The sequence below is a fragment of the Gallinula chloropus genome (genome assembly GCF_964237585.1).
Source record: "Gallinula chloropus genome assembly, chromosome: 5".
Taxonomy (NCBI): domain Eukaryota; kingdom Metazoa; phylum Chordata; class Aves; order Gruiformes; family Rallidae; genus Gallinula; species Gallinula chloropus.
In genome coordinates this window covers 12463644-12486330 of record NC_140090.1, presented here as the reverse complement: position 1 = coordinate 12486330, position 22687 = coordinate 12463644, and the positions used below count along the sequence as shown (strand labels likewise).

At 42.8% G+C, this 22687-nt stretch overlaps 2 protein-coding genes across 2 annotated transcripts in view; one reads left to right on the top strand and one right to left on the bottom strand.

The window, feature by feature from the left end:
• HSPBAP1 (HSPB1 associated protein 1) overlaps positions 1–8454 on the bottom strand; it is a gene marked incomplete at its 3' end in the record, with an annotated part of 35542 nt that extends 27088 nt beyond the window's left edge. The window contains exon 1 of the mRNA XM_084265046.1: positions 8381–8454. Within this exon, the coding sequence (XP_084121172.1) occupies positions 8381–8417 (37 nt within the window). The 5' untranslated portion in view covers positions 8418–8454. The remainder of the gene's footprint in view (positions 1–8380) is intronic.
• Positions 8455–8975: 521 nt separating this feature from the next.
• SLC49A4 (solute carrier family 49 member 4) overlaps positions 8976–22687 on the top strand; it is a gene marked incomplete at its 5' end in the record, with an annotated part of 64901 nt that continues 51189 nt past the window's right edge. Inside the window, one exon of the mRNA XM_084265364.1 lies at positions 8976–9333. Coding sequence (XP_084121490.1) covers positions 8976–9333 — 358 coding nt within the window. The remainder of the gene's footprint in view (positions 9334–22687) is intronic.

The window sequence follows — 22687 nt, the reverse complement described above, 5'->3', positions numbered from 1 at the left end:
AGAAATTGGTGGCACTTTTCGGGAGAATTTTGTAAAGCTGAGTTTTATTGCAAAAACTTCAGGTTTATCCTGTAACTTCAACAATTGGGATGTGCTTGAAAGCAGAAATTCTGCTGGGGGAGAAAGGAAGGCTCACTGAAGCCAACTGTTGATTCTGTGTGGCTTTCTAATGTGATTTCCACATGTATATTGTGCTTTTGAAAGGTGTGGTTTGTAACCACAATGAATATACAGTGGGAAGTGTAGTGCTCAAGCTACTGGGAAAGTTTGTATCAGTGCCAAACAAAAAAACCCCACAGACTAAATAGTCTCTCCTCTGCTGAACATTAGCTGGAGGTTTTTGTCATGTCACCACTCTTTAATCAGTTATAAACCTATTTCCCTACAAAATTTAGAAACGATGAAAGAGGACAGTCTGTCTTAGTCAGATGCTAATCATTCCTATCTTCAAAGAGTGTTAAAGTCATCATTAAATGAGTATGTACCTTTTCCTGATGTAATCACATACAATACCTATGATATAATCAGCAGTGAAGGTTGAAATGTTTAAGAAAATTTAAAGCATTAAATAGATGAACATTAAGGTTTTTTTCAAAGACAAATGGACGATCCTTGCCAACTCTTTGCAAAGAATCTTTACGTGTCTTGATTCAGTGTCATGTATTCCTTGGTGAGAACAGCAGTCAGCTAAACATAATTCTTTCCCTGTAATATTTGTCACACAGATCTAAATGTCTGTTAGAGAAAACACACAAGTTAAAAGGTAAATATCATCTAATCCATCAAATAGGGTAATTTGGAGAACTCTGCTCATGATCAAAGGAGATTTCTCGCAGAACTATATGCTGTAAAAACAATTAAGAGAGATATCTGAAGATACCTCTTGAAAGAGGGATTAGTAGAAAAAATGTAATTTAAACTAGTAATCTTTTCCTTAGTTATTGTCATGGCTTCATAAAGACCTCATAAACTGGATTCTTGCTTCTCTGAATTGCCTAACTTGAAACTGATGGTAACTGATTCCTAGGCAAAACCCAAGGTTGCACAGCATACAGAAGGATTTACAGTTTGGACGCAGATGTATAGAAGTAAAAGGTGTATAAATAAAATGCGTTGCAAACTGACCATTGCACATCTTGGGCATTAGATATCAAATTCCTAAGGGAGATCAGGTAGCAGGAGAGAACATAAATGCATACTGCCTTTGAAAAGAAAAGCTCTGTTGGAGTCTTCATTTTCTCAGTTGTACTCTGATCCAGAAAAGAAAAGGAATACTTTAAATTCGTTCTTTCTATCAGGCTCAACAAATGGTGTGGCTTCACGGTACAAAAGGAAGCAGGAATAATTTGTCTCATGTTTTGACTTGACACAAGGCATGTACAGAATCCAACCAGGAACTGAAAAACCAAACCAAGTTTTAGCTCAAGTTTTGTAACTGTGGCAGCTTCTATAATTGGTGAAAAACGTAGGTGTTCTTTAGAAAGGTAACACACATTGCGAAACAGAGATCTTCCAATTAAAAAAACAAAGCTCTCCAGTCGGCTTTACATGAAGTGTTGTCAAATATGAAGGCTTATCCAGACTCAGCACTGAGGGCAGGCAAAAGAAAAATTATGAACTGGATAAGTCCTTTCCAGTAGGCTTTGTGCTTCTATGAGGGGAAAATAATGCTTCTGATTAACAATCTTTTCTGAGGAACTAAGTGGGGTTTGGGAATAAAGAGTTTAGCACAGCAGGCAGCCTGACGAAAAGTGGACTAGATCAAAGTTGTTCAGAAGTTAAATGTACTGTCATTAAAAAGCTAAAGGTACTGTCATTCATTTAAAATAATTTAGCAAATTACAAGAGTTCATTAGTGCGTGGCAGTTGGTTTCTGCCAAAACACCCTGCTGCTTAAATATGAGATTTAATTGAGAGGTATTAAAATTATTTTCTAAGAGAGGGAGTTACAAGGAAATCCTGGCAACATATTTGGTATAAGCATCATCAGATTGTTTGGGGTTCTCCTTTTGCACATCTGTAGTGCTTCATTATCCTTATTTCTTTAAAAAATATAAAAAGCCTAAAAATTGGCAGCCAGGTTGCTCAGAAAAAATCAACTAACCCCCAAAATCTTAACTATCCAACAGCCAGGAGAGGGAAAAGAGAGGGTATCAGAGGGGATGGGGAAACTCCCCAAACCAAAGAGAACTGACTCGGTTTGGAGGTCAGACTTAATGACTTCACAGTACATTAACTCTGTAAATTAAAAAACAACTTTAAATAATCTGCATGTGATTACAATGTTATGCACTATAATCAGCCTACTCCGGGCAAACAGAATGCATCTAAATATCCACAAGTACTACTCAGGATACGCTGCAGGAACATCTAGGGAACTTGCTGACCACTTAATGCTCTTACTATTAGTTTTGAGTCTGGGAATGCCACTACTGCAGATGCAGCATAGCCAGGCGGACAGGAACAGGGATCTAACCTGGATTTGCATAGATATTGTGCCTACTGAAGGCTAGTTAGCAGCTGCATGGAGCCTCTCAGGATAGACCAGTCTGGTGAGAGTGGCACCTGAAGTTTACTCTGGTGGCTTGAAGTCAACACATGCTTCCTTGCCCTCCGTGTCTGCTACTGTGGTAGGAGGGCATCAAAAAAAGGGGCCAAAAGAGGAATTTGCACTTGCTTTCCAGTCCTGCTGTGGCAGGGCAGGGCTGAGCATCTTACAGTTTTTCTTGCAGTAAGTCTGAGTGACTCAAGACATGAAATAAGATAAGAGTGTGGGCTACGCCCTCAAACCTCAAACTGTCCTTCTGATAAAGGAAACAGCTGCCAGACTTCTTAGGGGTGGAGCAGGAGGTTGAGCCCAGAATACAGCACTGGGAGGGACTTGTCAGTCCCGCTCTAAATGACAGTGTATCATCTCAAGCATACCTTTATGAAATTCTTCCCTAAATTCCCCAGGGCTCTTCCTAGAAAGCTCTTCCCGAGCCCCTGACCAGTTTCTGCCTGTGTCTCTTCTCCTGCCACCTTGTAGTGGCCTTTTAGAAAGCAGTCATGTTGCTTAGATGACCTCAGCTCCTCTGGTTTCCACGAGTAAAAGAAATGCTTTCCTTCCTTGTCCTTACAGCTCCTGCCAGCATCTTCTGGCATCTGAAATATCCCTTCCCACTGCCCCAAACCCAGGAAAATTAGGATATGTACAACCAACAGAAGTCATACTGACTGCATTTCCAATGAAATTCATATACTTCTTATTGGCAAGATTGCTGAAAGCAAAGTCAAATACAGTCCAACTGCAGCACTCGTTGAACACCTTTCATGTTCTTTTGAAGAGAAGGACTATGGTCTTTGACCCAGACCTTCCACAAGGATATGAAAGTGTTTCTCCAAAGAAGAGACTGTTTCCTAAGTGAGACTGCTACAATTCCACCTTGCTGTCTGTTTGGGGTGTAATTTCCTGCTGCTGAGGATATTTACTAGCAAAGCCATTTCTTCCCAATACCCCACTGGTATTGATACACATTTGCCACAACATTTCCTAATAAATTGGAAATTTATTACAAAAAATATGATATTACAATTGAAGGTAAAGCAACTGGCACATCAGGGAACTAACATCTCTAAGAAAAAAAAAAGACTTTGTTCATGTTGTAAGTAAAGTTTATTTCTACTTATTTTTCTGTTCCTTAGTAGTAAATATGGATGAACTACTCTTAAATTGATGAATGCACTGTACAAAATTCAATGTCAGAAACTGTAATAATTTATGGCTTTATTGCTGCCCTATCCTGCAAAAACTTGACTGACAAGAACTTCAAAATGACAGCAATGAAAGGAAGTACATTTTCTAAAACACACCACTTTCCTATAAGGTATTGTAGTAAATAGTGAATAGTATTCTAAAAATACGTTTTTCCCCATAAGCCATTGTAATAAACCAGTCAAAAGTACAATCAAGCCTTTTGAATCTGACCCACAGAGGGGTTATGATGGAAGCACGCATAACTTCATTCACTCTTACACTATATAGGATACAAATTATGATTAATGACTGAGTCAATTAGTGGTATAATTGTCAGAGTGAAATTTTACTTTAACAGAATAAAAGAAGTATTTTTTAATTACATAAATTACTGAATTGAAAGAAACCAGAGACACCCACCATGAAAACCTCAAGAACAGTTTCTGAAGTGCACAATAACCAACGTGTGCTATCAGTGTATGGGATTCTTGTATTGCCATTATTATAGGGATATTAAACAAAAAGTATGGGTATCATTCTGTCTGTTTATATCAATCCATTTCTTTCAGCAGGAGTAAAACAAGTAGAAGTGAGCCAAACCTTTGTTTCAGGTTGCTGTTTGTCTTTATAAAGGTTGTCACGCAGCAACATCAAATTTGCCTCTGAAAATCCGTTAACTGTTTATGTCTTAATTCTTGGGGTTCATATAAAGAACATAACAGCTTGCTTTGACAAAATGTAGAACTAAGGATAACATTTGACACACCTCAGCAAAATGTAAACTGCAAAGCTGTTCTAATTTTCAACTGTAACTCTTCATTAATAGTAGTTGTTTTTAATAGAAATATTAAACATAAACTCTGTTTTTAAAGAAAAAGCACAGCCTTGTCACATAGAAGCTTCCCTTTCACAACTTTACAATACAACACGCTGCTGCTAGTGGTGTCAACATATTTTTACCAGCCTCCCTCCAGAGATTTTCTCCTTCCTTTTTCAAATAACAACTATCTGCAAAGTTCCTTTACCTGTAAACACCAGAACCTAAATATCAGAAAAGATCACGGACCCTGTGGGCTCGAATCTACGCTCAGATGTCCATGAATTCTTGTTCTAATCAGCTGCACCAGCTTTTCTGGAGAAAGAATATGACCTTTAATTTTAGAATAAACCATGTCAGTGCTGCTGCTTTGAATTTTGTAAGCTTCTTGCAATATTCAAAATTTACCAAGATTCAGTGTTTGTCAACCTCTTGGTCTATCTGGAAAAGTCCTTTTTAGTAGAGGAGTTTCACTATTTTCACATTCCTTTTAAGCTTTAATGTCACTATGTCAACCATTGACCAATTCAATATAAGAAATGTCTCCTATATCCAGCCTTCAAAAGTACACAGTACTTAAAATTACAAGGTAATCCCCTGAACATCAGCAAAACAATAAAACTGCAAAAGGTTAAAGTTGCACTTTGATACCACAACATCCCAATGCCTTAGCATCGCTCTTGTTGAAATACTCTAACAGAAATCAAAACCTCACACTACCATACCTACTCCCTATAATCTCACAGTGTCTGGGATCACAAAGCATAAAATAATTTGAATCATATATGTCCCTCTATTCAGAAAAGCACGTACACAGAAATAATCAATTTAGCCTCTTCTTTCTATACAGAGTTAGGTTATAGTCACACTTCCAAACAAACACCACTGTGTGTCTTCAACACAGACCTGATCCCAAACATCCACTCAATCACGTCTTCAGAAGACTCATCTGGAGAGCACACAGCATACCTATTGTTGTTGGGAAAGAGGCATAAGAAACATGGGAATGCTGAAATTCATCAAATCTCTCTGATGAAATTCATGTGGAAAGCAATTATGTCAAAAACCTGATGACTGGAGAGAGCAAATGGCACTTCCTAATGCACTAGGAACTGGGGTTGCACTGTGGGGGGGTATACCTACTGGACTGCTCAGCTCAACCATTACATAATAGGAGTGTTTAAGCTAAATTCAATTCTCTAGATGCCTCAAGGTTGTAACAAACCTGTCAGAGCTTTCAGTTTATCTTAATAATACAAGTTTAAACCATCACAGTCTAGGTGCCAACTCAGAAGCGGATCAGCCAGGCCTGCCGCAGGGATGGGATGAACGTTTGGCAGCAATACCAGCTTCAGCCATGTAATTTTTATCCATCACCACTAGTCTATCAGGTGGCTTCAGGCCACCGACTCCTCCTAAGCTGAATTCCAGGTTTTAGGCTGGACACAGGCAGACAGACATGAAAACGGAGACCTTGAGAGCTCTTAGGTTTCAAACAGAGGCCCCTACTATTGGATATGATATGGTGGTTGGGCAATTAGAAGCTGTATGGGCTTCTGTATCGTCATTTTGGACCTAAGCGTCGTTAAGTCTATGCAAGCCCTGCTAGAGACAGGGAAAGTTCTGGGCCAGGAAACAAAGTAACCTTTCTACTCGCCTGAATATATGTGCACTTCATCTGATAATATTCAAATCTCTTTAGCTACATTATAATGAGGTTAAAGCAAGAAAAGATTCCCCCACCCCAAATATTACAAATGTCAGTAATGAGAACAGTAAAAATGTCACCACACGGAGAAAAGAGTGAAATTAGCATATTTAGAGAAGTATTATACCCATGAGTGAAATAATGCAATCAGCTAGCTGCAAGATAAAGCTAATTTGGTTTCCAACAGTTTATCAACAATGCACTGCTCCTTTACATTAACAAATTTAAATGGTGCCATATCCCGCAAACAAGAATAATTCACACGGAATATTACACTGTGTTAATTAAATAGCTGGAATAGAAAAGGTCAGGCCATGACTGAAAGATGCACATATGGGTTGTGAAGCTACGAAAAGATGGCGCGATTTCAAATCAAGCAATTAAAATAAATTATTTAAATCATGATTAAGTCAATGGTAAATAACCCTAGACTTCCTGAGACTATTTTGACACCTCCTTTCTTCTGTTGCTGTTTCTCAAAAATTCCTCTTGCTGCCCCACACAAGAGTCAAAACATTTTTACCTGCATCAGAAGATGAGGTAGCTTAGGTAAGTTATCAAAGAGTTATCTTGTTTATATTCAATTTTTAATTTTACTATGCGGGTAGTAAGAAGCAAGAAGCAAGTTTTGCAGTTAAAGGACACTGCAAAGCCCCCCTTGCCATACTTCTGGCTGGGTTTCCTGCCATTAGATCAACCAAGAAACCTCCACAATTACTAGTTAATTGAAAAAATGTTCAAAGAGATAAATATTTTTTCACTTTGTTTACTTCTGCAACTGACAGCACTTTGTCTTTGGCACAACGCCACCAAATCAATTATATTATAGTAGTAACATTGCCTTTGTAAATTGAAAGAACATTTTGGCATAGGCTTAACTATGCTGAGGCGGTAATTTATGAAAAAGACCTAGTAAAACAGGGAATTAATCTTACTTGGAGCCCTACAGCACTACTGGAACGTGCATTGGTCATGATCAAAACTGAGTATCATCCAATTTTTCCATCCTATTTTATTTTTGTCACTACAGTTGTACACAGCAAGCTTAAATTTTAGTTTGTTACTATCCGCATGTTCCCTTATTATTTAATTGTGGATGAATTTTATTTTTTGGGTGAATTTCATGAACTTTTCTAGACAAAACCTCGTTTCCTTTTCAGTCAGTAAACACTTCCTTTTGTACCTTTCGTGCAACTTCTGATTTGAACCTCAGTCTAGGAAACAGAGCTGTATGGGTTAGATAAAATGCCATGTCTGTACATTCTGGGTTGAATTTCACGTGAGTGTGTGGTTTTGGCTGCAAAATCGAGAGACTGGCGACACATAAGAAATTCAGTCACACACTGCCCAGCACATCGACCGTTATGACACTGATACTGGGTCTAAAACCTGCCTGTGTGGATCCCACTGTTCAGCTCCCCCCCTCAATTAAGCACACAGGCATTTATCAAGCCAGCTTCCAGAGTATGTGACAGAATGCCTAGGCAAGCCAAACTGAAATACCTATTTTTTCAAGGAAGATGAAGCATTATGCAGCACACGAGCCATTAATTTTATGACAAGTGCAGATGGTAGATATACAGATAAATACTCACGTAACCTAATGGAATGAATATATACTTCAACCTATTTAAATGATAAGAGTTTCTAATGAGCTTAGTGTAGCCCACATGATGATATTATTCATCCAAACTCCTAAAATGGATTTAAGTGCAGGCCGTAACTGAAACTACCTATTCCCGCCCCCCACTAATTCGGACCATAACTGGTTTGTATCCACCTCCGCACAAAACAACTTACTCGCCCCTTTTAAAGGACGGACACCCCGGATAAGCTCAGCTGCAGCGTTTCCCTGCTTGACGGTACCCACGTTTCATTAGCCCTGTGACCGCAGCGGTACAGCCCCACGGCCGGGGGGACGTTTCGGAGGAGGGGCTGAAGGAGAGACACAGAGGTCCCGCTCACGACTCGCCCTCCCCCCTCTCCCCGTTCCCTCCCGCGGCCTAGAGACAAGCAGCCCTGCCGGGCTCGGGCCTCTCCGCCCGCCGGGCCGCGTTAGGCCGCAGCGCTGCAGGCCCGGGCGGGGCTGCGCTCTCCGCGGAGAGGCCGGGGCACCTACCCGGCGCGGGAGGACGGCGGCTGTCCGCCCCGGCCATGCTCCTCCAGCTCTCCCTCCGGGGCGGCTCTGGCGGGCTCTCCTCGGCACCGCCCTCGCTAACAGAAGGGGGAGCCCGGCACGGGAGCGAGCCCGGCACGCTGCGCCCTGCTGCGCGGGGCGGGGCCGCGGTGGCAGCGTGAGAGCTGGGGGTTAACGGCGGCCCCGGGGCAGGGGCTTCCCTCGCCCCCTCCGGTGGCACCCCAGCAGCCCCTCGCCGCTAGTAGAGGCTCCCGCGGGCTGCTCCGCTCCATCCCCGGAATGGGAGCACCCTCTCCCCGCGGGGTGACGAGCTAGGGCCCTCTACACCCCGCAGGCCGCGGCTGCCAGCCGGCACGGCTCCCTCCCCGCGGGCGGCGGGCCCGGCTCTCCTCCCCGGCGCCGCTTCCCTCCTCCCCTCGCCGGCGGAGGAAGGAGGCGGCAGCCGGCCCTCCCCGACCGCGCATGCGGCAGTGTCGGGCCGGGGCAGCGCCGTAGCTCTCGGGGGTTGAAGTGTGGGTGTCCCTGCCCCCGGCCCCGTCCCCTCCTCCTCGGCAGGCCCCCGTCAGCGCCCCCGCAGATGGGCTTGGGCTGGAGCAGCGCGGAGGAGCGGCAGCCCCTCCTGCCGCCGCCGCCACAGCATCAACAGCAACGGCGGCGGCCGGGGCCGGCGGGGGGCCCGGTGGTGCCGGCAGCGGTGCCGGTGCGGCGGGTGGCGCCGTTGGCGGGCCGCGTCTACGGGCGGCGGTGGCTGGTGCTGCTGCTTTTCTCGCTGCTGGGCTTCGCTCAGGGCCTGGTGTGGAACAGCTGGGGCCCTATCCAGAACTCGGCCCGCCTGGCCTTCGGCTTCAGCGGCTGGGACATCGCCCTGCTCGTCTTCTGGGGGCCCATCGGCTTCGCGCCCTGTTTCTTCTTCATGTGGCTCATGGACAAGAAGGGTGAGCGGGGCCAGGGTCGGCGGGGCCGGGGGGTCGGGACTCCCCGCCCCGCTCCTGTGGCTTCTCCCGGGCCGGGCGGAGACACCGCTGGCACTGCCCGCTGACGAGGCGGTGAGGGGCGGCGTGGTGGTCGTGAGGCCGGGGGAGAAGGCGCCACCGGCCCGGGGCCGCCCGTGGCGCTCGGGACTAGTGTCCTCGGCCTTAAAAGGGGATGAGTAATGCTTTAAAGGCATCGTGAGTGCTATTTTCAGTAGGCTGCTCAAAGAAAGGTGCATCACAGGCCATTCACGAGGAAGGTGCTTAAGCTGTTCCTGAAGCTGAGAGGGATTGGGGCGTTTCACGTCGGGGCTGCGGTGTGGGTCTGGAGGTGTGCTGCTGGCGGTGTGTGCGGCTGTTTGACCTGGAGGTGGTCGTGTTTTCTGGTAATCACCTGTCAAAACAAATGCCCGTTTTGACGTTTGGCTCCAGTGAAACCCATGAGTAGGGCAACCACCGCGTCTTGAAAGGGATAGTTCGTTTTGAAGAGTGGGCTGTAGATGAAGTGGGTGGTCAGCTTTCAGGGAGATGCAAAGATGGTGACTGTAAACCAGAAGTTGCACTCTGGCATTTCAGAAGACGAGCACGAGGGATGGTTTCCTAATCCACATTCAGGCTGTTGCGTCTTGGTAGCAAACTTCAGAAAAAGGCATTCATCTCTGGGGAACTTCTGCAGTCCCTGTGCAGTTCCCTTGCGGTCACCCTGGGGATTGCTCCAGCCAGGCCAAGTACCTGTGTTTGCAGATTTGAGCTTTTGGGCCTAAATCCACAGAAGCGTTTAGTCTTTTAATTCCTGTTTAAACAGGCCTCTAAACAGGTGATAGGAGCCTGCCTACCTACCCTTGTGGTTCCTGAAGTGCTACTCATTCCACTTATTGAGGAATTAATAGCTCATTTGTGGGGGGAAAGTGAAGGCAGGCAGGGGGAAAAGTTGTAGCTGAGAAGTCCTGTGTGTCAACATTGGAATTGCTTTACCTAAAACTGAAAGAGGCATTGTGGGAATAAAACTTATTGGACTGAAAATATGCTCTCCAAATGAGCCCATGGTGGCTATACAGCCAGTCGCCTCTCAAGCAGTTTAGACTTCAGTTTACAATGTCTGTCTAGATTGCTGCATAATTGTGTTGTTAATTATCTTAAAATTAAAGTAAGTTAAAATTTCGGTTTGTACAGTGAAGACAGTGACTCTGCTGTGGTACAAAGGAAATAAAGCTAAACTTGAACCTGTGCTTGTAGAACTGAGTCTGTATTTTTACTTCATTTTCTACAAAGTTGAGTCTGAGCAATGCAAAAAAAGTACTGGAAAAGTTTTTGAAGTAATTAATGGAAGAAGAAATGCTAGAGATCTGTTGTTTCCTTAATGTGATTAGTAATGTAGTTGCTGGATTTCTTGGGTTTACAAGTAGCTTGTTTTAATGAGAATATATATACAAGTGTTTTCCTCATTACCTTAACTGATTGCTTGGGTGTTTGTGTCCCCCCTCCCTGCCCCTGTCCACTGGAGACAGTGATAGAAACTACCCCCTTGCTCTTGCTCTGTTGCTTGCCTAGTTGAGAGAATTTTAGTTGATTACATTCTCATGAACTTTTCAGCTCAGAAGTATGTAAAGGCTCTGGAGCATGTTCTTTGCACAGGAGCAGATTTTGTGGGGGCTCTGTTGTGTGTCAGGCTGTTTTCCAAGTCTGGATGATTCCCACAGAGTATGTGTTGCTGTTCACTTTGGAAGTGATGGTGGAGTCCTGCCACTTTATTTTCCACAGACCAAAGAGGAGAGCTGCTGCTGCTCAATTCTCCCATGGGGCATGTTTCCTCCAGAGGAATGTTGCAAGGAGGGATCTGCTCTTTGGAGTATGTATGTTCTGGGAGGAGCATGTGACTACTACTTTGAAGCTGTGAAGTTGGTTGGGTGTGACTTTGCCGGGGCAGTATTGCACTTGCTTAGAGGTACACATGCTTGATGTTACACCAAATTTACTCTCTGTACCAAAAATATAGAGAAACACCACCATTTACTCTCCTGGCTTCAATCATCTGTCACTGGAGTTAGCTAGTGAGGAACTGTCAGGAAAAAAATGTATTTGTGAAGTGTCAACATGTAAAACCTGGCATGTATCAGAAGTATGACACTGTAGATGATGCATGTCAGAATTTGAGAGGAGATTCTGCTGTTAGATACCCCTATACTTCACAGTTAGAGGTACATCTAACTGATATAGATACATAGCTTCCTGCTGTCAGTGAAGTCTGATTTAGTGTTACGAAGCTTCAGATGAAGTCCAAAAGTACTTGTCTTTTTGGTTTTCAGTTGTTCATTGTAGCATATAGTTTGAAATGTAAATCTGCTTCCATACCAAACCTCTGTTGTATTATTTGTGTGACAGTTTCTTACTTCACTACTGGTTATAAAGGTTTCATCACTACTTTTTTAAACCTTTTAACTAAGTGGAAGTTGAAAGTGAATATTCAGCAATGGGTGAGTTATTAATCCGCTTTGGAAGAAGCATTTCTTGGGCTGCATGAATCAGTTCCACCATGGTTTCTTAGAAAGTGTGGGATCTTCTGAGAGGAGAGGACAGCAGTGTTATTTGTGGTACAAGGTATACCAAATAAGCTCCAAATTATCTGTTCTTCAGTTCTGAATAGAAGGATCCAGGATGGAGAAATTACATTTTTCTTTTCTAACCTCAGAGGGTTTCTTGGCCTTTGATGTTTTCCCTCCTGGCTTGCTAAGTGTTTCTCCTAATTTTTTTGTGTGGAGGCCTGTTAACAGGTAATGCAGTTGGAGCCTGTGGGCTGGGAAAGGTGTGTAGGTGGTGTCTTTTTGGGCTCCCCAGGTGAATTTCTGTGGAAGATACTGCATGCTGTATGCCTCCCCCAAGGACTTGACTGACCCAGAGTGGCTGTGGGTGTCAGAAGCAGTGTGGCAGCCTCAGTTGGCTAAGCCCATTTTCCTGTAGATCTGTAGGGGTTTCTGGATTTTTCTGAATTTAAGGGTGAGTTTTCATCTGGAGAGTAGTAATGGCCTTAATGAAGGCTGTATTTGTGAAAAATCACACTTGAAGGTCTGAATGAACTCAGTAGGAATAGGCAGGTTTTTTGGAGCGTGTCAGCACTGTGTTTTGAAGGGTCTCTGTGGCACTGGAAGGAAGCCTGGGTTTAGCTGGTGTTTCCATAAGGCATGTAAGTTCAAAGCTAGTTTGTATTTTTTTTGCTGAGCTCTTGTCATTCTCAAAAATGCCTTCATTGTCAGATGTTTAGCAAGCTAGAAATTCTTCTTTGGGGAGGGAGCCCTGTCCTGCCTCCCAGCTTTCCCTGGGTGAACGGAGTCTTCTGCCAGTGTGCTTTTCCTCAGGAACCTGGGGAGATTGTTTTGTGGCCCTTTGCCAGGTTCTGTAATAGGGACAGGGGTGGCATCCATAACCTTTCCTAGCCCTGTTTGGGATTGGGTGCATGTGAAACTCAGGAATTATGTTTGCATGGATCATTTTTGAGTATGTGGCATTAGGAAGTAGGTTGGAAAACCCTTTTCCAAGGGTAGAACTACAGCAATTGTCTTGGTTGGGTTCTAGCCGAAGAAAGGTGGAAAGACGGAGTGTGCTGTGGCGCTATATTTCTCTTATCTGGTGTATTTTCTTTAGCAATGGGATTAGAGAGTCCTTGTTTAACTTATAATTACCTTTAGAAATTCAATAAAACTGAAATTAAATGGGAAATTACTTCAGTGTGCAGTTGGATGGACCCTTGTTGTTTTCATGATTAAAATTAGCTACAATTTGTTACATGATGCTCAAATGTTTATGGATATTTTGTATCTTGAGTGTTTCATTTCCCGGGAACTGTAAATACAAGCATACAACACTGTTAGGGTCTTTATATATTTAACTGAAAATTGAAAGCTTGCATACTTGTATGGATTTGCTTCACTGGGTTTTTTTGGGTTCTTTTATTAGTTAACTTCATAGTTATAAGGTAAGACCTAGAAGCAATATATAATGTCACTCTTCATTATGTTCCCATATGAGCAAGAAGAGGAAATGAAGAATGAAATACTTTATGATAATTTACATTAAACAAATTGAATAGAATGTTGATATTTTTCATTAATTTTTGGAATACAGTGAACACAGTTTTATATTGAGTTTGAAGAAATGTGACCTATTACTTGTAAAAGTAAAATGTAATCTATTTCTTGGTCCTCTTTTTATAAAAAGATATATGCTTACATGAATTGCATAGACATTCTTAGTGACTTTATTTTGCTGAAATTAAATTTACATAGCATTGTTATCCTAGTGATTAAATTATGAAATAGAGAGAAAAATTCAATAATCAGATTTTGGGTTTTAATGGAGATTGGCTTGTCTATTTAAACCAATAATGTTTTTAATTGTATGAATAGTTATTCCTTTCCTGAATATGAAACTCTTGACTTCATTGCTGTCTCCTATATCAGGCTTCTCAGTTTCCTTCTCTGAGACATTTAATAGTTATCTCTTCCACCTGGGAATTTTGAGGTTAAGTCTTTTAATACAGTTTGACAAAATAGTAATGACTGTTGAGTATGAGTACTAAATTGGGCCTTACCAATACAAAAAAGCCCTAATAACTATTCTCTGTACAAAATAAGCTATGGAAAAGAGAATTCTGCACAGCAGCTTTCATGTTTGAAGTTCTTAGATTGTCGCTTTGTGCTGCGTGATTTTACTTCCAGGGGACCTGAAGGGAGATGAGTTCAAATGAACTTGTTCTCCCTCTAGATTTTCATCTAGAAAGTCTTTTTGAAATGTCCTTGGTTTTATTTTGAGAGATGTGAGGGTGGGTACAGAGGGCAAAGAGGAAGCAGAATGTTGTTCCAGAAGTCAGTGGAAACTTGAATGGTCAAGTTAAGCCAACAGATGGGGAAGATTTTCTTTCTCTTAAGTGTTTTTATTGTGCTTTGGCATCTCAGGGTCCTTGTCTGTCATTCAGGCTCTCAGGCAATGTGGTAGAAAATAGAAATTGGAGCATGCTACTAATAACTTAGAAAAATTGGAGCAGGACTAGCTGCTGATAGGTATCACTATTGGTGTAGGTGGACAGGTTGAAGTACCTTCCATGGTGGGACTCAAAAGAACATGAAAGTGTTCCTAGTCCTGTCATGTCCCAAGCGATCATAAAACACACGGGCTTGTAGTTAACAGGAGGACGATGTAAATAGGCAATTGTGAACCTTTAAAGTATGACAGTTTTCACCTTGTAGCAAAGAAACACATTTTCAGTTCCTTTTTGTCATGATCTCAGAAATCGCCTTTTCTTATCTCAGATGTGTGACTGTGAGATATGTGGCCAGTATTTCAGAATGATCAGGTTGGTAATTCATGGGTCTGGTTCAGGCTTGAGCCTCAGCTAAAGACTTGGTGCAAGGCTGTAAGACTCCATAATTTGGTGAAATCAAGCTAAAAGGATTTATACATTTCAACAATAGAAAAGGTTTATAGAGACTTGGTTTTGGTGGTTAGTACAGCCTTTGGGAAAAGAATACCCATGGGAAATTATAGAGGTATGAAAATGTGGGTAGAATGGCAGGAAGCTAGTGAGTAAGGAAAGGGTGATGTGTCTGGTGCTTGACTAAAATATACTGGGATTACAGAGAGTAGTCTGATCATAAACAACTGATTTATGTTTGTTGCAAAGGTCTTGTTAACTCCAAGAGCAGCAGAAGGCTCTTGGATTTCATGAAAGCTAAATGTGAGCTTTGTGCTTCAATTAAAAAAAAAAAAAGAGGGGTGAGGGGGAAGAATGTCTTAACTCCTACAGCCTGAAAGCTGTATGTGTTTGGTGACATGGCAAGTGATTGATGCACTTCAATCAAATGCAAAGAAGTTTGAAGGAATCACAGAATCACAGAGTTGTAGGGGTTGGAAGGGACCTCCAGAGATCATCGAGTCCACCCCTCTGCCAAAGCAGGGTTCCCAGGACAGGTGTCACAGGTGGGCGTCCAGATGGGTCTTGAATATCTCCAGAGAAGGAGACTCCACAACCCCCCTGGGCAGCCTGTCCCAGGGCTCTGTCACCCTCACTGTGTAAAAGTTCCTCTGCATATTGGTGCAGAATTTCCTGTGCTCCAACTTGTCCTGTCCCCACAGACCATTGAAAAGAGGCTGGCCATTTCCCTCTGTCTTCCGCACTTCTAGTGTTTATAAGCATTGATCAGATCCCCTCTCAGTCTTCCTTTCTCAGGGCTGAACAGCCCCAGTTCATTCAGCCTTTCCTCATAGGGGAATTTTACCCCGGTCTGTTCTCTCTCATCCTGTGGATGTATCCTATTGCGTACTGTGAATGATGCATATTTCATTGTCTTATAAGTGATACAGATCCACACCTATCAAATTCTGTGAAAGGGATTAATTTTCCTAAGGTAACAAATCTGGGAAGAGATGAGATGTTGTTTTTCATGTGGGAAGATGAAAGAAGCAATTAGAGAGCTGAATACAGGTAAATCCCACTAGAACATGTATTTGATCAGCTTGATTTTACAGAACTTATTTTGATGAGTTTCTGCAGTGTGTTTCTATAGACATACTTTTCTTCTACACCATGAGAGGAAAAGAGAAAGGAAGACTGAACCAAACTTAGCTTTTGTTGTTTAATTTTATATACTCTGGCTGCAAGGAAGTCCACAAAGCATTTGTTTAAGTGCTTGCAGAAATGAAGACTCATTAGAGAATTGATTGGCCCACCCTCACTGGAGTCAGGCGTGCTGCAGAAGACCACTTGAGATACACAGAGTGATTAGCAACATAGAGTGGTTTAATTAGGATCTGATGAGTTGTATTAACTTGATGCCACTATGATTCATCATAGCAATACTGACTTGATTGTTAGCAGCACTTCCCAGACCTCCTGATGGGCCAGGTTGAGTTGAAAGCATTAATCATGGCTGTAGACAGATGTCCTCTTCTGGAGCTCTTTATGTTAGATGGTATCACCCCTGTCTCTTCTTTGTACTATGTTTCCACAGCCATCTCTCTTTATGCTGCTACCCTTCACACAGTTCCCATGCTCTTTGCACTCTTGGCACACTTCTTGGTCTCTGCAGCAGGGGTGCGGGGCAGTTGTTGGAACCACCACATACTGAAGTGTGTCAGGACACTGCATGCTGGATTTAAAATAACTTTTGTCAGGATGCAAAGTAAAACCCTGAAGTGTTTGTGTAGCTCATGTGAGAATAGAAATGGCCGTGTTATCTGAGGATAATGTTATCTTTAGTCCTTGGTGCACTGAATGTACAGGCACAGCGAGCGTGGGGTAGGTAACTTGATATACCTTGATGTTGACAAACTGAGGAATAGGGAAATAATTTACCAGTGTAGAAGACTGTGCCTTACTTTTATCATGCAGCTGTTAACATGAGTATTAAAGCACTTCCGCATCCCAGAACTGGGTCAGGACACAGCTCCAGCTAGGAAGATTGTTTGTCAACAGTAGCTTTTAGAAATTGACTACAGAGAGTGTAATTTTAGGGCAACTGTGTGCTGATATCTCCCCTGTTGTATCTTAATGAATTTCAGTACCCCTCACCCATAACTTCCTAATCTGACTGCTTCCTCTACACTAACTCCCTCCACACCTCTGTGTCTCCTTGCTGTTGTGTATACCCACCTTGTTCTCCAACTGCCCTCTGCCCTACTCTCATCCTGTGTGTTGAGGAGTAGAAGAGGTTGGATATGAGAAGCTGAGAGCTTAAAGGAATGGGAGCAGATGTTGGAAAAATCCTGGGTAGGTGGGAAGAGATGGAAAGAAGGGTAGGGCATGGGGCAAGGTATTGAGTGGGTGAAGCAGGGAAGACACGGGTGCAGAAGCGAGATCTAGGGCTGGAGGGCAGGAAGTGGTGAAGATGGGAAAAGTGGAGGATCGAGATGAGTAGGAGGCACAGGAAAAAGGATGCTGCTTTCCCAGTAAGCAAGAGGTGGTAGTAAATATGCCTTAGGTAGCCATCAGCAAATGATGGGGGCGATGGGTGCCTGCACCCCTCTGGGCTTCCTGTGCAGCACCCCAGCCACAGATCAGCAAACAGCTTTTGTGAACTGGCTTGAAAAGCACTTCTAGAGCCAGGAGAAAGCTAAGAGGGGAGCTTATTAATGCTTATCAATATCTCAAGTGTGGGACACAAGGGGAAATGGCCAGCCTCTTTTCAATGGTCTGTGGGGACAGGACAAGGGGCAATGGCCTCAAGTTGGAGCACAGGAAATTCTGCACCAATATGCAGAAGAACTTTTACACAGCGAGGGTGACAGAGCCCTGGGACAGGCTGCCCAGGGGGGTTGTGGAGTCTCCTTCTCTGGGGATGTTCAAGACCTGTCTGGACGCCTATCTGCATAAGCAGGGTGCTGTGATGGACTTGGTCACTCTGGCTGGTGCCTCACCCCTCTAGAAGACCTCGTGAAACAGGGCAGAAAACACTAAAATACCACTACATTGTCCACTGCCTTGCTGCATTTAAAAAACATTTCTTCTAGAAATTTTTCACAGTGCAGCAGCTGTGCTACATAAAGATAGCTGGTGCTAATATGTGTAACAGAAATGAAAACAATAACTCCACTTTGATAAAGTTCCTTGGGCTTCCTTGTGGATTTTTGTTATGGAAGTAGTAAAGTGCTTAGGAAAGTTGTATTGCATTAATTTTGGTAGCTGTATGTTTATACTGTATTTAAAATTCCTAGCCATTAGTATATAATTCCATTAAAGAGAAAAAAGTAAATGAGATTTGGGTCTGCAAAAGCTGAATCTGCTGCCTCTAAAGAAAAGAGACTCAGTTTGCTTTAAAGAATTAATATGATACTGTTCAATTTTTTTCTATCAGAAGAAAATAAGTGTGAACAAAGACTGACCATTTTCACTTGGTAATGCTAAACTATCCCAGCTTTACTGATTTCTAAATGTTGGCAACAGCATTAGCATTGTACAATTAAACCAGTTTTACTATTTTTGGGTGATGTTATTTTTAGGACTTAGTTTCATGTGTTTTAGGAGTGAAAATTCAGATATTTTCTGCATTGCCAATTTCTACCACCTTCTTTTTTTTTTTGCTTTCTGGTCAGAAAAGCCCTGCTTATGGGAAGGAGACATGCAGACCAGTGGTATTTGCTTGCCTTTTCGAAGCTGAAGAAATAGATAGTTCATAGCGCAGGTCCTGAAAAGGTCTGTTGTAAAAATGTGCAGTCTGACATTGCCAAACACAAATACTTGATGTAAAGCCACACAAAAACCAAAGGCAGTGTTGAGATGAACAGAAGTAAATTTAAGAAACATGGTTCTTCAGTAATCCTCTGTTAAAATATTTTGCAGATCTTCGTTGGGAACTTTGAGTTCTCGTGGTGACAACCCAGTTTAGTCTCGGCTGAGCAGTCCAAAGACCTTGCTGGTACACGTTCCCTAAGAGTTGTTTTAATTATAACCCTGGGGCAAGGGAAATTGTGGCTTGCTCTGGCTTTCTCTCCGTGGTGACGCTCAGAGCTATTCCATCACTTCCTGCCATAATTTTGGTTTTTAAAGCTGCTCACATGTATGTGCTATTGTGACACTGTAGCCATGCTGGAACTATAATTAGGCTGCAGAAGCTTGTGATCAATGCTCAAACTTCCTCAAAAGCTACAAATTAAGCTTTCTCATGCAGATTTGTAGTAGAGAGGATTTTTAGATATTTCCTCTTTTTAAAGCTGGAAATCCATATGATTCAGCCTGAGGGAGGGAAGTCCTTTGAAAGTGAGAGGTTTTCTGCTTTTTGCAAAGTCTGCTGATGTTTTCTGGAATACAAGATGACAAACACAACTTCATTTAGAACCTTTTGTTTTATTTTGGTTATTTTTGGTGAATGCCATCCTTTTGAATATTTGAGGGAGGCAGAATTGTTACATTTTAATTGGTTAACCATGTGAACCTAAAGAATTGATCAGAAGCCTTAAAAGAATTAATGAGTTTAGTATCATAGAATCATAGGGGTTGGAAGGGACCTCGAGAGATCATCGGCTCCAACCCCCCTGCCAGAGCAGCTCCCCAGCTCATATTGCACAGGGAGGCGTCTAGACAGGTCTTGAATATCCCCAGAGAAGGAGACTCCACCACCTCCCTGGGCAGCCTGTCCCAGGGCTCTGTCACCCTCACTGTGGAAAAGTTCTTCCGCATGTTGGTGCGGAACTTCCTGTGCTCCAACTTGAGGCCATTGCCCCTTGTCCTGTCACCACAGAGCACTGGCCATTTCCCCCTGCTTCCCATACTTAAGATATTTATAAACATTAATTAGGTCCCCCCATAGTCTTCTTTTCTCCAGGCTGAACAGTCCCAGCTCTGTCAGCCTTTCCTCACAGGGGAGATGCTCCAGGCCATGAATCATCTTTGTAGCCCTTCTCTGGACTCTCTCCAGGAGATTCCTGTCTTTTTTATACCAGGGAGCCCAGAACTGGACACAATACTACAGGTGGGTCCTGACCAGGGCAGAGTAGAGGGGGAGGATCACCTCCTTCGACCTGCTGGCCACACTCCTCCTGATGCATCCCAGGATCCTATTGGCTCTCTTAGTGCCCATGGCAGTGCTGCAAAGGATGTCTTTGAGGATGGCCTGCATACCCTAAATACTGCCTAATACGTTTGTGTGTTAAAGTAACATTGAAACTGTTCACAGAGAGGAAAATGGAAAGCTTATTCCAGTGACCTTTGCTACAAGTCACAAGACCCACATGGATATTACGTCAGCCGGACTCTTAAGGTTTTCTGCCCCCCAACCCACAGGAGGGATAGTCAGGAGAACTTTGCACTTGGTGTCCTGCGCAGCGGATGCACCAGGCAGTATCTAGGCTGGCTGCCAGTCCTTGATGCATGGTTGCTTCTTGATGCTGTGTTGTGGCAAAGCAAAATGCCTCTGTGTTTTTTAAAACGAAGAATTTCATGCACCGGTGGGTGGTGTTAGCAAGTTCCACACCGTGATAGAACGTCTTCCCTGATAGATGTGTGCAAGAGATTGTTTTTCCTTTCTGTCGCCACAGGTAAGGCTCTGTAGTTAGCTGTGTGGTAATTAAGCCTGCTGTGCAATCAGGAGTCCTTGAAGTGAGAGAAAAAGCTTCCCTCCCCCCTGTTCGGTGCTGAAGGGTCTTGGGCTGTCAGTGTTGGTCCAGGAATACAGCAAGAGCTAGAGCAAACACTTGTTGTCTTGTACTTTCTCTCAACTTGCTAATGAGCATCCATAATTTAGCTTCAAAACTAATTAAGGGTATTAGTCCCCAACTGCATTATTAGCTATTTTTGCCAGTTCCTCTGCATCTCCCTGTGTATGCACTAACACTCACATAGGCACACACACAGTTTTCAGTTTGTCAGATGACAAAGATGGATTAAATAATTCCCCTGAATCTTCCCATTTCAGTAAATATTAGAGCTGAGAGTAGAAAGCAGGCACCTGAGGTGAAGGGAAAAATAATAAGTCTTAATATACAGTGTCTGTGTATTAATTTTGCAGATTTAGGAAGCACTCAATTATTTTGTTTGTTTTTCAATCCCAGCACTGCACAGACCCCAGGTGAAGAGGAGACCTGATTTACTAGCCCTTCCAATAGTAATGGAGAGAGACTGGTTCCTGTTTCCATGTATTTATAGCCTGAATAAACAAGGCAGAGCTGGGAGGTAGGAGGGAAGAGAAAAGTGAAACAAAAGATACGTGGCCTGCCCAATTTCATGTGGTATGTTGAGAGATACAGGAGCAAGCGCTGTCTTCTTGGAGATGCTGTGCAAGGATTGAGAGAGGTTCACTTGGATTAGTCACAGATAAAATGGATGCTCGCTGCAGGAAAATGTATAATATCAATAAGCAGCTAAAATAATTGGTCTCCTTTTAAGACAAGAAATGTGGTATTAAAGAATAGGTGATATTTTAGTAAAGAGTGTAAAACTGGTTTGCAAATCAGCATTTTGATCTAGAGGCAAATACCACGCAACTCAGCGCTTTGTTTATCTGTTCAGGCAAAATGTCAGGCTCTGGACTGATAAATAGAATTTGCAACATTGTAGAAACTAGCAGTGCAGATTTTTAATCTGCATCTTTTGCTATTTGTTTTTCCCTTGTTGATACTGAACTGTTAGAATGTTTCAAAATCCTTAGTGGACATGTTTACAGGTATTGAAGCTTCCTTTCACGGCATTTTTTATATATTCAGAAGCTCAGTTTAAGCCAGTTCTGTTCTTAAAATCAAGACTACTTTAATTACAGCCCCAAGATTTAAACTGTTGCATGGACTCTGAAATACTTTCTTTGTATTTGTAGGCATAGGCTGCCACTAGCCATTGATAAAGCCCTGTTAGTGGGTCTCTCTAAGACACCATAGAATAACTTGAGTCTGTGACAGCTAAGTTGAAAGGAATAGAGTTGGAGAATTAAGCAGTACTTGCCTTGACATCTCTTTAGAGATGATGTGCTTGTCTAGTATGGTGAGGTGGTGTTTAAACAGGATGGGTCCACGGATCATATTATCTTGATCTATTTTATGGAAGTGAGACAAGTGAACACTGCGTCCTCTTGACGTGCTTCTGATAGTTTGTTCTTCCTTCTAACAGGTGCTATCAAGTTCTTGTATCGAAACAGAAAAAATAGTTACTTTAATATGGCTAAATGAATGTTAAAGGACAAAAAACCCCACAGGCAGACAAAAAACCTCCCTGTAATTCAAGAAGAGTATTTACAATACAAGCCAGAAGTAGGTGGAGCAGATAAGAGTGTGAATACGTAAGCGTCTTGGTTCCCTTACAATCAGGATACACTTAGAAAAAGATGTAGCAGCTCAGGAATTGCAGGGCAGTTGTGTGATTGTCATAATAATTCTCAATTACATCATATTTAACTTTGCTTCTCACAATTATGTCCTAGCAGCTTCTCTCTTTCTTTTAGCTTTTACATGTGTTCAGTCATTTCCCTAAAGAAAGATGATTGTCTTCTCTCTGAAGCGCTTGCCTGGTTAAATTTTGTGCTTTGAGACTCTTAGTTTAATTGGTATTTCTTTTACAAGATTCTTAACTAACATCAGATTTTGGGGTGATGCTGTTCCTACAAGGACTCGGGTGATGTCTTTCTGCAAATAATGCATGTTTTTATTCTGTGAGCTACCCTGGAAAAAGGACCGGTGGGGTTAAGTGTCGGCCCTTGTATTTTCGGTGTTGCACACAGCCTTGCTCTGGATGTCCCACGTGCTAGCAGCAGAAATTACTTGATCTTAGGTCAGATCTAGTGCCAGGCATCAGTCTTCCTGATTTGGCAGGGACTTCCCTGTGGGTTCCACCCCTATCGCTGGTGGT